This window comes from Bos taurus, chromosome 25, assembly GCF_002263795.3.
Source record: "Bos taurus isolate L1 Dominette 01449 registration number 42190680 breed Hereford chromosome 25, ARS-UCD2.0, whole genome shotgun sequence".
Taxonomy (NCBI): Eukaryota; Metazoa; Chordata; class Mammalia; order Artiodactyla; family Bovidae; genus Bos; species Bos taurus.
This window is the reverse complement of record NC_037352.1, coordinates 3,912,260-3,925,962: the sequence shown is the minus strand read 5'-3', so window position 1 is coordinate 3,925,962 and position 13,703 is coordinate 3,912,260. Positions and strand designations below refer to the sequence as shown.

Here is a 13,703-nt window from a genome sequence, read left to right as displayed (position 1 = left end):
TTAACATGGGGCTGTTGGACAGTACTTACGGTTCAGCCCTTCTTACTTATCACAATTCCAGATTCCTATAATCACTGCTGCTGCTACTGCTGCTGCTAAGTCGCTTCAGTCATGTCTGACTCTGTGCGACCCCACAGACTGCAGCCCACCAGGCTCCCCTGTCCCTGGGATTCTCCAGGCAAGAACACTGGAGTGGGTTGCCATTTCCTTCTCCAATGCATGAAAGGGAAAAGTGAAAGTGAAGTCGCTCAGTCGTGTTTGACTCTGTGTGACCCCACAGACTGCAGCCTACCAGGCTCCTCCGTCCATGGGATTTTCCAGGCAAGAGTACTGGAGTGGGGTGCCATTCCCTTCTCCACCTATAATCACTACCTAACACTAAACCCAGCGGCAACTAAGCATATGCCCCACGCCCAACATGTCTGCAAACGTCTATGAATGTTCAAAACCTTCAGGAGATTACTAAAGAGACGTATCTCTGCCTCAGCTGCCTGCTGCCAACATGAGTATCTGTCACACAAAAGGAAGGATAGTCTGATAGGCACGAAGGAGGAGAGAAAAATCTCTCCAGAAGAAAGTAAATTTTCCAACGTGAAGGAATCACAAAAGGACAGGCAGAGCTGACCCTGTGCCCTTGCTTGGGATGGGAAGAAAGCCCAGAAAAGCAGACAACGGAGCACCCACTAAGGGCTGCTCTGGGCCGTGAGCTGCAAGTGGTTCCGGACCAGCAACGATCCGCCCGATCGCTTCCAGGAGAGCCCAGCCACTCCATGTCACCATACCTGAGCCAGCTCCTTAACGCGCTTCTCCAGGGGTGCAGGCAGGCCTTCAGGAAGGGAAGAGGGCTGCCTGAATTCCTGGTCCAGTCCCACCCCAAGGGAATCGCTTTCATCATCCATATCGCGGAAGGGGCTTCCTTCTGGAGACTCACTGAGCAGTTGCTCCAAGTCCAAATCCGTCAGCGAGTCCATGGCAGTGGCCGCCTGCAGCAAGTCATTGTCAGAGGCAGAGCCGAAGAGCGAGAGCAAAGGGTCGGAGGCACCTTCCAATTCCCGCAAGCCCTGAGCTTCCGCTGATGACACTGCTATGGGCTTATGCTCTTCGTCCCTCTTTCTCTGAGCCTCTTTCTCCTTTTGGAATTTCTTCAGCATCTCTTTAACACTCAAAGCCCCAGAATACTTCTTTTTCTTCTTCTCCTTACTGGCATTGAGGGCTGTAAAGCTGCAAGTAAAAGGGAGAAGCCGGTTACTAAGACTGCAGGACCCCTCGCAAGGGAAATTTCCAGAGGGGCTTCAGCCCCGCTCCCAGCACAAAGGTCTCCGGGAACCTCAGCCACAAGTCCACCCCGTCACTCCTCACCCTCCTCTTGGCACACGGAGCTCCTCCTTGCTGGGACCAAAGCTTGAGACTGAATACAGGTTAGCAAAAAGTAACACAAAATGCTAAACATCCGATGGGTTTTTTAAAACCACTGCCAGGCTGAAACAAAAGGTTGGAAAAACAGGAGGGGCAAGAAAGACATTTAAAGGGAGAAAGCAGGAACAGCAGCAACTTGGAGGGCGGCTGGGGTGAGACGGAGGCTGAGGAAGCAGGACCGGAGAAGACAAAGGGGACAGAGACAGAGGAGACCGGGGGCAGAGGAGGGTGCTCAGAACAGGAACGTCAGCAGCCACACAGTGACAGAGAGACTCGCCAACACTGACGCGGGACAGAGCGCACTCTGATGCCCGACACACACACGTGAGGGCCCTGACAAGGCCGCGTGGCACCGTGACCCGCGGCCCCGCGAGGCTGTGAGAAGGTGGGCGCGTGGCCGGGCGGCCCTGACGGTGCAGAGTCCTCCTAGCAAAGAAGCTGCTGCCTCTCACCCGGCTTTGGAAAACTTGGACTTTTTCGATTTCTTCTCCTTGTCATAAGTGTCATCTTTTTTCTTCTTCTTTATCTTCTCACCACCTTCCTTCAACTTCCGCTTCTGAGAATTAAAGACAAGGCACAGTTACACGGCTCCCGAGCTCCGGGAGCAAGTGCACTACGCAGCACTGGCCTTCTCCGCCCGGGGAACATCCTGAGAGCTGTCTTACTTCCTCCACGAACACACGATTTCAGCTCAGTCCTTGGACCACAGACCTGCAGGTCAGGACAGCATTCCCACTGACAGCGGCTCCTAGGAAACCCAGGCCAGAGGCAACAGAGGCCCTTCTGCAGCCTGAACCATTTCTGTTTTAAAATGAGCTGTGTGGGGGCCTACCTCACATTTTAAACACCCAGGCAGTCACAGATAGCTTTCAAAATAAGCTTATCTTAGGGCTAACTCATTTTCGTTGGGGTGAAGTCCTCTAATGTCCACAGATGAGATACAGTGAGCTGGTGCACACGTCCCTCACTCCACACCCGTCACTGCCCTCGTCCCCGCCCTGGGGCCACCTCGAGGAGCAAGTCCCCGCTGAGCCTGCTGGGACACAGGCACGGACACCATGACTGAGCCTCCAGGGTCACGGCACACGTGTGAGAAGGGAACCGCCAACCTCGGCACAGCTGGTGCCTCTCCGCCACTCTCCTGAGCCATCCTAAACCGCACAGATTCGGGCAAGTCACCTACTGATCTCATAAAGGCATGTCAAAAAGCACTTCTGAAGTCCAAAACCGAGCAATGTTCTAACCTTGGGAGATTTTTTCTTCTTTTCCTTAATGAAGTCATCCTCAGATTCTGACGCTTGTCTAAACTGCAGGGTCCCCGAGTTGATGTAAAATCCTCCATACTTGGTAGTCAAAGAAGCAGGAACAAGCTCATCGTACTGAAGGGGAAACAAACCTGGGTCAGCTCCAAGGCCTGTGCTACGGCCACAGGTGCGGAGTGCATCTTGACAGAACAGATGTGACTGTTCCTCTGTCACTTTTCAGACAGCATACGAAGGTATGCTTCCGGTCAGTCACCAACATCCAAGTTAGGAGGTGTGTTGCACAGATCTGATCACCAGAGGCCCAGATCAAGGTGTCACTTCCTGTCCCTTCAGAGCAGCTCTCTCCACTGCACGGGCACCCCCACTGACCCAGCCCAGCTCCAGCACTGTCAGGAGGGGCCTGGGTGCCCCACTTGCGGTGGTTTCAGTGGTCTCACTAAGTACTCACCGCTTCAGAGTTATCAATGAAGGAATCGGATTCATCATAACCATAACCCATATCAATCAAGTCCTGTATTCGGTCTTTTCTACGTTTCTTTCCACCCTAAAATTTAAAACAGATCACATGCTTGTTTTTATACTTGTGATAGGAACATACAACACAAAATCTAAACTTTAAACAAATTTTTAGGCCCAGGGTCACAGGACTTTTTTAATACACAGAATTAATTGTTGCCTTGAACTCCAACAGCTAATGACTAAAGGTTATAAAACACAGGACCAGTCTCTTACACATCCCCCAAAACCTTGTTCCCTGAAGACCTTTCAAAATAGGACAGATTTGTAAATGCATAAAGTGGCCTAAGACTGAAGAAAGAACTAAATGGCCTCATATGCCTTGCATCAAAATACTTATTCTCAGGATAAATTCTAAGGGTAAAAGCCTCTTTATGTTTATTCATCCATTTAGCGCCACATGAGTTCCTGCCATATGCACTTTCTGTACCTTAACGCATTTGTTTAATAACTTCATTCTGTTCTCTCCAAGCTCTATACTTGTTTCACATTAGTGTTGATTAGATAAATCACTAAAGGAATATGAAAATGTCTGAAAACCTCTCCCACCCGACAAGGTTGTTCTGTTGCCCAAGAGAGAAATCTTACATATTTTTCTTCAAATTTCCTAGCAAGGGCCTCCACTTTATGCCTTTCCTTTTCTTCATCATTGAAAGGATCCAAGAGATCTTTCTTCTGTAAAGAGACCATTCCACAAAAATAAGATTCACAAAAAAGTTCCCACAAAGCTATTCATTGTACCTTCATTGATTCCACACTGATAAACTGTATAATAAAAACAACTTTTTCAGAAAAGACAAGGTAAAATACATATTACCTCCTCATCCGTGTTTACCTTACTTGTTTGAAAGTAAAATTCCCATTCATGAGACTCAACAGAACTTGATTAAATACCTACAGTCACCCACTGCAGTACTAGGTCCTGCTGCTGCTGCTACTGCTGCTAAGTCGCTTCAGTCGTGTCCGACTCTGTGTGACCCCATAGACGGCAGCCCACCAGGCTCCCTCGTCCCTGGGATTCTCCAGGCAAGAACACTGGAGTGGGTTGCCATTTCCTTCCCCAATGCATGAAAGTGAAAAGTGAAAGTGAAGTTGCTCGGTTGTGTCCGACTATTAGTGACCCCATGGACTGCAGCCTACCAGGCTCCTCTGTCCATGGGATTTTCCAGGCAAGAGTACTGGAGTGGGGTGCCATTGCCTTCTCCCAGTACTAGGTCCTATAGTGCTCCAAATATGGCAAAGGGAGTTTAGTCGGGGGATGCTCACCCCGTGTAAAACTGCGTTCGAATATAAACTGGTTTCCTTTGTAATACTAAAAATCATTTTATGCATTTAAAAACATTATTCTAAGAAAAGGTCCAAAGGCTTCAACCAGACTTGCAAAGCAGCCACTGGCTCAGAAAGGTTAAGAACCCATTGAGCACAAGCTCCTGACAGCTATTCAACCTTAGTGGTTAGAAGAGTGGTATGAACTTATTCTTCTCTCAGTGTTATCGATAGTCAAACCCAAGTTCGTGCCATTACTTTTCCTTGGAAGCCTATCTTGAAGGATCAATAATCTCCCTTCCCTCCCAATCTCAATACTACCTCCAGATATTTTCAAGTAGTTTTCCAAAGTTTATACTCCATAAACCTTTCTATTTTTTCTCAAATTTTACAGAGTTGGACCTTAAGCTTCCATGGCAAGGAATCTTAATTTTAATAAAAGACTTCTGTATCAAATACACTTAAGACTTTGGAGTCCAAAAACACTAAGACTGGACTTTTACTTCTTCTACAATGATCACATATAACCTAAGTGGTTCAAATAATTTTAAGAAACCCCACTCGTCTGGAGCAGCACTGGATTTAATGTTTGCTCCTTAACGCCCTGCAAGCAGCAGTCATCCTGAATGCATGAAGGTCTGCCTCTGTCTAAACACAGCATCTGGAATGTAAGCTCCTTTCTGTCCAAGCCCTCCAGGGCCTGTATTCGTACCAGACTTAACAATTACCACACTGTGATTCCTGTTACTTGTGTAGGTGTAATTCTCCTAAAACATCTACAAGAGTGCAAAGTTCCTTTGAGGTTCCTTTGAGGACAGCAGCCTCCCCACCTTTACTCGTCCTCAGCATTCTAGCACAGGGCCTTAACATTCTAAGACACACGTGCTAAGTGAGTTAATACATAAATGTGTCAGATTACATTGTGCTTGGAACGCTGCAGAGTAGACAGGGTAATTTAGGAGTTCTAAACCTGATGCCAGAAGTGAATCCCCTGAAATTGGATCTGAAGTTCTCTGTGTAAGTCCCACGCATTTTTCTGCAGTTGAGGAGGGCATCTGAACCCCACAAAAGGTGAAATCAGAGCACTGGAGTTCTAATCTCAGTTGACCTACTGATTTAGTTTGAGCCCATAAATAAATTACCAATTCCTGCTACTTTCTCTTCCTCTCAAGGAAGAGGATACTGTTCCTACTTTGGAGAAGAGTTGATGAATGGATGTGAAATTACTTTTTCTCAGCCTACTTACTGGCCCTCATACAACCTGGCACAGACTGAAATGGCTTTCATTCAATCAATCAGATCTTTATTAAGGAAACACATTTTTATCTAAAAAAAGTGGATAGTCCTTCGGACCAAAGGCAGCCCAAAGAGCACAACCACAGATCAGACTGAAGGAACATGGCACTCCCATAGGAGTCAGGCACCTGCATGATTTCTTCAACCCCAGACAGACACTGTGAGCCATGCCAGCCCAACCCCCATGTCCCTGGAGCCAGTCTAGAGACTGGAACGCTGCCAGCACAGGACCCTGCTCACCTTTCCCACAGAGGCTGGCAGAGCACACAGGCTTATAGCAGGTGCTTAAAATAAATGCTCATGACCCAGCTCCTACTCAAACTGCATGGTTCCATTGACATGAAATACAGAAACATGCAAAACTCATCTCAGCTATTAGAAATCAGGACAGTTGTCACCCTTGAGGGCTGAGGTAATATTTTGGGAGGGAAGAAGGAGGGTTTCTATTAGCCCCAAAAATGTCGTATTTTGTAATCTAGGTGCAAGTTACAGGGGTATTCGTGGAAAGTCCATCAAGTTGTGTGTTTATCACATTTGCACTTTCATTATGCACATAATTCAGTTAAAAAGTTTATAAAAAATTGTGCAATGTTAATGAATTGCCAAAACATCAGTAATAACTGAAGCTGGGTAATGGGTACATGGGGGCTTATCATATTATTCTCTCCAGACTCTACACATTTGCAACGCTGCATACTAAAAACGTAAAACAAGTCTGCCAGGAAAATAAACAGATCATTTAAAAAACATTTTAAGAAATCAAGCTGATTATCAAAAGCCATAAAGGCTGCCCATTTCTGGCAGGGGAAAAAAAACTTCAAAACTCCCAACAAAAACAAAACCCACAAAAATAGGTTTCTATCCATCCAAGTAAAGAAACTGTCCAGAATATTACTGTGCTTAGAAGAGAGGAGCAGTCTGTATCTTTTTTTGTCTGCCCTTGTATTAGGCACAATGAGATTCCCTCGGAAAAAAGTAATGCCCAGCATGAAATTCCAGCTCTGGAAAAGGCAGGGGCTAGTCACACTAAGATGCAACATTTATAGCCTTGGCATGAAAAAATCTGGTGTTTATTCCTATTAATTAGCCATAATACAAATTAGCCTTGGATGTGCCATACATTTTCTCTAGCCTAAAAAAGGAAAATGGTTATAGAAAGAATTCTAACCCTTCCCTCCAGAGGCAAAACTGGCAGACCGTGAGCTTGCTTTGTGGGGGAGGCCAAGCCTTTGTATGCTGCTTCCGCCCTCCGGAGCCCTTCTGGCACACTACCCTGAGCATTAGACCCGCAGAGCGAGCTGGGGCCACGGTGTACCTTGTCTGCAGGCTGAAGTCCTTTCACCTTCCCTCGTAAGTTCTTCACCAGCTCTGGGTAGAAGAACTCTGGGCAACGTTTGTGATCCGGCTCAAAGAGGGTGAGTGTGATCCGAACAGCGGCCGCGGCCGGCTCCGAGTCCTGATGCTGCTCTGCTCCCCCAACTTCCTCTTTCCGGGATTTCTTCAAAAACGCAGGATTCAAAGAACCTGGGAGAGAGGTGAACTGGACCCTGTGGGGCTCCGACATGGCTACCAACAAGTCTTAGCGGGTGTCACTGCATGGCTTCTGTTAACATTGAAAACAAGAGCCAGGTCAAACCAAGATGATAAAAATGGTGATTTTTTTCCTGTTCAGTTTTACAGATTTAAATTAAAAAAAAAAATTCACTGTCAAGAATCATCGTTAATTTATCTTAATTACCGTTTACTGCTTTTTTCTGCCTAAATACTATTTACTTTAAATATAAAAAACTTCACATAGATATGAAAAGCATCCCAAATCCTATACTCAGAGATAATCAGTGTTTAGCATATTTCCAGTCATTTTGTCCAATGCATATTCACTAGATCCTTGACACTAGAGAACGCATGCTGATACAGCCTTAAAGAATCCTCAGAATTGCAAAGGAACGTAGAGAAAACTGGTTTTCATTTAATTTATCCAATATACTTTTTTTAAAACTTCGGACTGAGAATAATCTCCTTCTTAAAACCTATTTTCAGCAGTTTACTTTCATGTAGGGCCATTCTTCACAACGACAAAGTTTTCATCAGTTCATAGAAGCTCTGCCCGCCCCAGGATAAGTTTAAGACCACTGTCTAAAGAGCAGTGTGGCTGGACTCACTTCCTCATACCAGTCTGTCACTACCCAAATTTGGGCCTCAGCAAAGTGACAAAATATCACAGGCCAAAGAGGTTCCAGGGGCTTCCCCAGTGGCACTACTGGTAAAGAATCCTCCTGCTAATGCAGGAGACGCAAGAGATGCGGTTTGGTCCCTGAGTGGGGAAGATCCCTTGGAGAAGGAAATGGCAACCCACTCCAGTAGCCTTGGGTGGAAAATCCCATGGACAGAGGAACCTGGCAGGCCACAGTCCATGGGGTCACACAGAGTCAGAACGACTGAGCATGCACACAGTATCCGCATACATTATGGGTATGTGTATACGTGCAATATTCACTTTGTGACCATAAAATTGTTACCTATAAAACCAGCTAAGGGAATAAAATATCTAAAAATGAAGAGTTAAAATTCTAATTAGGGAGAAAAGCAACTGGCAGCAAAACAGGTTGGTTTTTGGCAGGAAAAAACCACCATGCACTAAGATGTCAAAAAAATTCCCCTAAAAGAAACTTCAAGGCCCCCACGACATCTGTGATGCATTGGATTATAGAAACAAACTCAAGGTGAAGACTTAAAAGTACGCACTCATAAAAGCAGGCAAAGTCCCACCATATGAAGAGAATCTGCACATTAACCAATGGAGGATGTAGAAAGGTCAAATTGAAGTGCTAACTAGGTCCCTGCCTGACCAGTAGGTAATTTAAAAATGTAACCTTATCTTGGCCCAAATTTTAGATAGTATGACCTCAGTCTACCTAATAGTAAAAAATACATCTCGTGGTTATTAATTTGAAATCCTTAGAAAAATATAAAATTGAAAGTGTGTTTTTAAAAGACCTGACTTACATCTGTAAGTTTATTAGACTTACAAGAGTTAAGCCTTGGAAAGATTTAACTTTAGGTTTACGAGTTCACTGTTGTAGAAGTTTTAGATACTTGGGAGAACAACCATATAGAACTTTAAATGCAGTTTAAAACACTCAAAGAAATTTTATTTTTTAAAAAGTTCATTGTTTATGAGAATTTAATGTATTAAACTTGAACTGTGGTGTTGGAGAAGACTCTTGAGAATCCCTTGGACTGCAAGGAGATCCAACCACTCCATCCTAAAGGAAATCAGTCCTGGGTGTTCACTGGAAGGACTGATGTTGAAGCTGAAACGCCAATATTTTGGCCACCTGATGCGAAGAGCTGACTCATTTGAAAAGACCTTGATGTTGGGAAAGATTGAAGGCAGGAGGAGAAGGGGACAACAGAGGATGAGACAGTTAGATGGCATCATTGACTCAATGGACATGAGTTTGGGTAAACTCGGGAGTTGGTGACGGACAGGGAGGCCTGGCATGCTGCAGTTCATGGGGTCGCAGAGAGTCGGACACGACTGAGCAACTGAACTGAATTGAATCTATTAAACTAGTGCTTTAATTGAAACTGTCAAAAATCAAATTTTTTTTCAAATATTTGAAAAAACCTAAAATGTTTATTTTTATGTATACATTCTTAAGATTTATAAACAAGATTTGTTTAAAAAGCTTAAGAGGCTTAAGTATTTAAATACTCAATTGTAAGAGTTGACTCTTAATTCTAAATAAAAGCACAGTATTCTACAAATGAAAGCACCCCTCTTAAAAAACCTCAACCCAGGTTATCCAAGAAATTCAGGCCTCCTTTTGTATCTCAGATTATTCCAAGGAATGGTACTTTTTGTTGTTTCTATATACCCTCTCAATCATATTTTCAAACTGATTATTGGTGAAATTTAGAAAAATCCACCGAATATTGAATGCTAATTTTGTAATTAGTCTCTTCAATGAATTCCTAACTATTTTAATGGTTTTCCCTTAATTCTGTTTTTCAAAATAGGCTATCCTATCCTATCACAGAAATAATAATTTTGTCTCCTCCTTTCCGAAAAATAATGTTCTATTTTTGTTTCATGTCTTATTGCATTGGCTAGAACTACCAAGATAATATTAGACAATATATTTACTCATTACTATGTTCCCGGCTCTATCACAAATGTCCTTAGGGTCCAGTCTGATACTGATGTACAATTCGTGAATTTTACTAAGTCATTATTTCTCAAATTTCTCAAAATTTCTCAAAAATTAAGAGTTCTTAAACTAGGAAGATGTGTTTAATTTTCTTATTTCCTGGAAACTTAAATATGCTTTAAAAAAGATCGGTCTAGTCTCTAAAACAACATGAAATAGTTACCAGTGAATGACAGCTCCTGAAACTAGCTGTCCTGAAACTAGTACTTAGAGGAAGCTGACTGTAAAGAGAAACCGGGCCGCGAGTTCGCTAAAACCCCATTCTTACAACCAGTATACCTTTGGGAGACAGAGTGTAGACCTGCCACCTTTTTTTTTGAGCATAGGATGGCTCAATAAAAGTCCGGTTCTAAATTAAGTCAACATCGACCTTGAGTTCTTTGGGCTCTACAACTAGAACTGGGGATCTTAAAAATTTTTTATTTTCTACCTGGGCTGTTGACGTGTAGGCTTAGCTGTGCTCAACTGCTGTCCCCACTTCCCCATTGAACGGCTTAGTCTTAACTCACTGATAAACTACGCCTTAGCATCTGCTGCCTTCCTGCTGTCAAAAAACAGCCTGCTCCCAACTTCCCCCAAAAGTGTCAAACTACAACAAGACTGACATGAGAGCCCGAACCCGACAAAGACACGCACCTTTGTCCCCGGAGCAATGCAGCCTACGGCCCCGCGGGTCGCTTTCGTGCCCCCCGCTGCCGTCTTCATGCCGGCCCGAGAGCCCGGGCAGCGGCTCCGCTAGCGGCCGGCCCCCGAGCCATGCCTCCCGGCGGGCGGTCGGCCCGCGCCGCGGCCCATGGCCGGGTCCCCCCGCGCGCCCGGGGTAGTGAGCGGAGCGAGGAGGGGGCGGATCGCCGGCTATGCCGGCCCAGGAGGAAGCGGAGAGACGCCGGCTCCACGTCGGCCGGGCAACTCGGAACCTCGCGGCGGGCAGCGCTGCGCCCCGGGGAGAACTTGCGGCACGGAAGCAGGCTCGGAGCGGCTCCCGCAAGACGCCGGCCGTTAGAGAGCGCGCCCCGAAGGACCAGTCCGTCCCGCGGGAGCGACCACGCAGAGCCCGCCGGGCGCGGGGCCCCGGGCGCGGGCGGAGCGCTGGCTTCCAGGCCGCGCCAAAGTCCGTCAAGGCAGCTACCGGCGCGCCGACGCGGCCGGCCCCGGGGCCCGCGCCGGACTAACGGCCGTAACGGAAGCGCTGTCGGGGCGGGCGCCGGAGGCCAGGGCCCGGGGGCGGGGCGGGCCGCACGGCTGGCTCCCTCGCTCGTTACGCCGGCCGCACCGTCGCCGCCGCCGCCGCCGCCGCCGCCGCCGCCGCCGCAGCCTCAGACCGCGGCGCTTCGTTGTCACGAGCCGGAGGGAGGGGGAAAGGAGCCGGGAGTCTCGGAGATCCGGCGCGCGGAGACCGCGGCGCCCAGGTCACGTGCCGCTCGGCCGGCCAATAAGCCCCGACGGGCGCGGTGACGTCAGACCAGCGGCGTGGCCGGGGGGGACGGCCGGCCCCTATCACGTGGTCCGCCTCACTCCAATGGGCGGCGCCGGAGCGACCTGATGTTCCCAACCGCCCGTGCGTCGGCGGTGGTTGGGTGGTAAGATGGCGGCTGTGAGTCTGCGGCTCGGCGATTTGGTGTGGTGAGTCCGGGCGGCCGGGGCCAACAGCGGTGCGCTGGGGAGCTGCTTCCCCGGGCGTGGGGTGTGTGGCCTGCCCCGAGGCGGCCTTTCTACGCGCTCCAGGTCGTGGAGAAAGGTCGAGATGAGGTGCCGGCTCTGGGAGTGAAGCCGGGCGGAAGGGGCAGCCTGGCCCCGGGGGACTGAGGCCGAGGGTGGCCGCGGTGGGCCCAGCTCCGAGCACCGAGGCCGCCTGGGGAGAGCAGTGCTCCGGACCCCGACGCGTGGCGGCCCACTGTGAGGAGAGTGCCCGGCGCCGCGCGGCTTCCACGGACGTCCGATTCCTCGCCCCGGGGTCTGGGCTGGGGGGCTCCCAGGAAGAGCAGGAGAGCCTGGGAGCCCGCGGGGCCGTCTCGTCTGGGTAAAGCGCTTCGACACCCGCGTTGCGCGACGGAACCCACCTGTGCGGGCGGCTCGGCCCGGTGGTGTCGAAAGCTGACTGCCGGCGCTGCGCTTTGAAGAAATGAAGGGAACACTTCTCCATTACAACCGAAGGCTTGGCAGTGACCGGTGCCTCTCGTTGTCAGCTTCTGTGTCCCGGACAACCGCCCGGACCGAGACGGGAGCCGCCTCCCTCGAGCTGCGCAGCTCGTCTCTTCGACCCGGAGGAAGGGCTTCTCTTAGCGTTTTGTCAAAGCCAGGCTGGTGAATTAAACCAGACTTTGTGAAGGGGAAGTCTTGTGTTTACAGAGCGAGCTGCCCCCACGCCCGTCACGTCACGGGCAGGCTCTAGACAAATGGCTCTCGGTGGTTTCAGAAGGATGCACATACCTGGCGCACCGAAGTCTTCGATTTTTTTTTTTTTTTTTGCATTGCGTTTCTGAGGAATTTGGGCATCTTGGGCCCAGCTGTGGAAGCCACGTTTAAGAATTCCTTGTTGCCAGCTTTTAGTCTGGCAGTGGAGGGTGAAGGTGGAGGTTTAGGAAAAATAAATTGCATGTTGAGTGTGTTGAAGGAGCTGGAGTTGCTTTTCCAGGGCAAATGCTGACTCTCTGTGTTTTCTCTAGGGGGAAACTCGGCCGGTATCCTCCTTGGCCGGGAAAGGTGAGTGTCTTGCTACTGAATGAAGAACGTCTTAAGTTGACTTTGAGAAGGGGGAGCATGTAAGATGGAATTCCCCACAGACTCTAGCATTGAGTTAAACTGGGCTTATTTAAATAACACACGGGTTTTTGTTTTTCTTTTTTTTTCTTTAGTATCAGTTTATTTAGAAAAGGCAGTATACATAAACCAGATCTTTTAATCTGCAGTGAATTATTATTTCTTGACTCAGAAGTGGTTTTTGATAAAGTCTTTTAATCCTGAAAATCCATTATGACTTGAATTTAGCTTTGCATAAATCGAACAAAAGGAGAAGAAAATAAACTTTCCGGGAAGAAAAAAAATCTAAATGTAGGTTAGTGAAAAGTCAAAGTATTTTTGTCCCAACTAAGTTTAAATCTTCTTCCATTTTACCATATGTGCTGCTCCAGTGCATCTCTGCAGAAGTTGGCATTCCACATTTTGCATGAGGCGATCCTTCATAGCTTTCCAAATGTTCTGTTTTTATATTCCTGATTGGAGCCCAGGAAATGTCTTTAGACTTTGTCTTTGCAATATGGCATTTGCAGTGCCTGATTTATTCATCACTGTTGTTGTCACCTGTCTCAACTCTTTGTACAAAAGAATTTTCAGGAGTGTCTCGTATATTTCTTCAGTGATGACAGGGTCATGTTGCAGGGAGTAATACTTTTAAAACAGGATCATTTTAGTTAAAGAGATATTGTATCTACTGAACACTATAGAAAATAGTAGATGTTGGGAACTCCTGGAATATTTGCACATTTCCACGTATCTCAGTAGAAAAGCACCAGGTTTGGACATAAACTAGGCCCTGTGGTTTTGTTTTTTAAGACATATTTCTTTTATTTCATGTTTTTTCTTACCAACTTATCACTGTGGAAGAAAACTTTTTGTTTTCCTCTTTCATCCTCTAGATTGTTAACCCACCCAAGGACTTAAAGAAACCACGTGGGAAGAAATGCTTCTTTGTAAAGTTTTTTGGAACAGAAGATCAGTGAGTAGTACTCAC

At 47.3% G+C, this 13,703-nt stretch overlaps 2 protein-coding genes across 7 annotated transcripts in view; one reads left to right on the top strand and one right to left on the bottom strand.

Moving 5' to 3' along the window:
- The window catches only part of UBN1 (ubinuclein 1), a 33,229-nt gene extending 21,902 nt beyond the window's left edge, over positions 1-11,327 (bottom strand). For 2 of the 3 annotated variants that reach the window (XM_010819099.4, XM_005224483.5), the window contains exons 1-7: positions 10,610-11,327; positions 7,075-7,362; positions 3,786-3,872; positions 3,130-3,225; positions 2,661-2,795; positions 1,869-1,972; positions 783-1,221 (exon numbers count right to left, since the gene is read on the bottom strand). In XM_010819099.4, the coding sequence (XP_010817401.1) occupies positions 783-1,221; positions 1,869-1,972; positions 2,661-2,795; positions 3,130-3,225; positions 3,786-3,872; positions 7,075-7,323 (1,110 nt within the window). In that variant the 5' untranslated portion in view covers positions 7,324-7,362; positions 10,610-11,327. Of the gene's footprint in view, positions 1-782; positions 1,222-1,868; positions 1,973-2,660; positions 2,796-3,129; positions 3,226-3,785; positions 3,873-7,074; positions 7,363-10,609 lie in introns of those variants that run through there. The other variant, NM_001205922.1, reaches the window with a different exon arrangement.
- Positions 11,328-11,541: 214 nt separating this feature from the next.
- GLYR1 (glyoxylate reductase 1 homolog) overlaps positions 11,542-13,703 on the top strand; it is a 31,789-nt gene continuing 29,627 nt past the window's right edge. For 3 of the 4 annotated variants that reach the window (XM_059881408.1, XM_059881407.1, XM_059881404.1), the window contains exons 1-3: positions 11,542-11,596; positions 12,640-12,676; positions 13,609-13,688. In XM_059881408.1, the coding sequence (XP_059737391.1) occupies positions 11,559-11,596; positions 12,640-12,676; positions 13,609-13,688 (155 nt within the window). In that variant the 5' untranslated portion in view covers positions 11,542-11,558. 4 annotated transcript variants of the gene reach the window in all.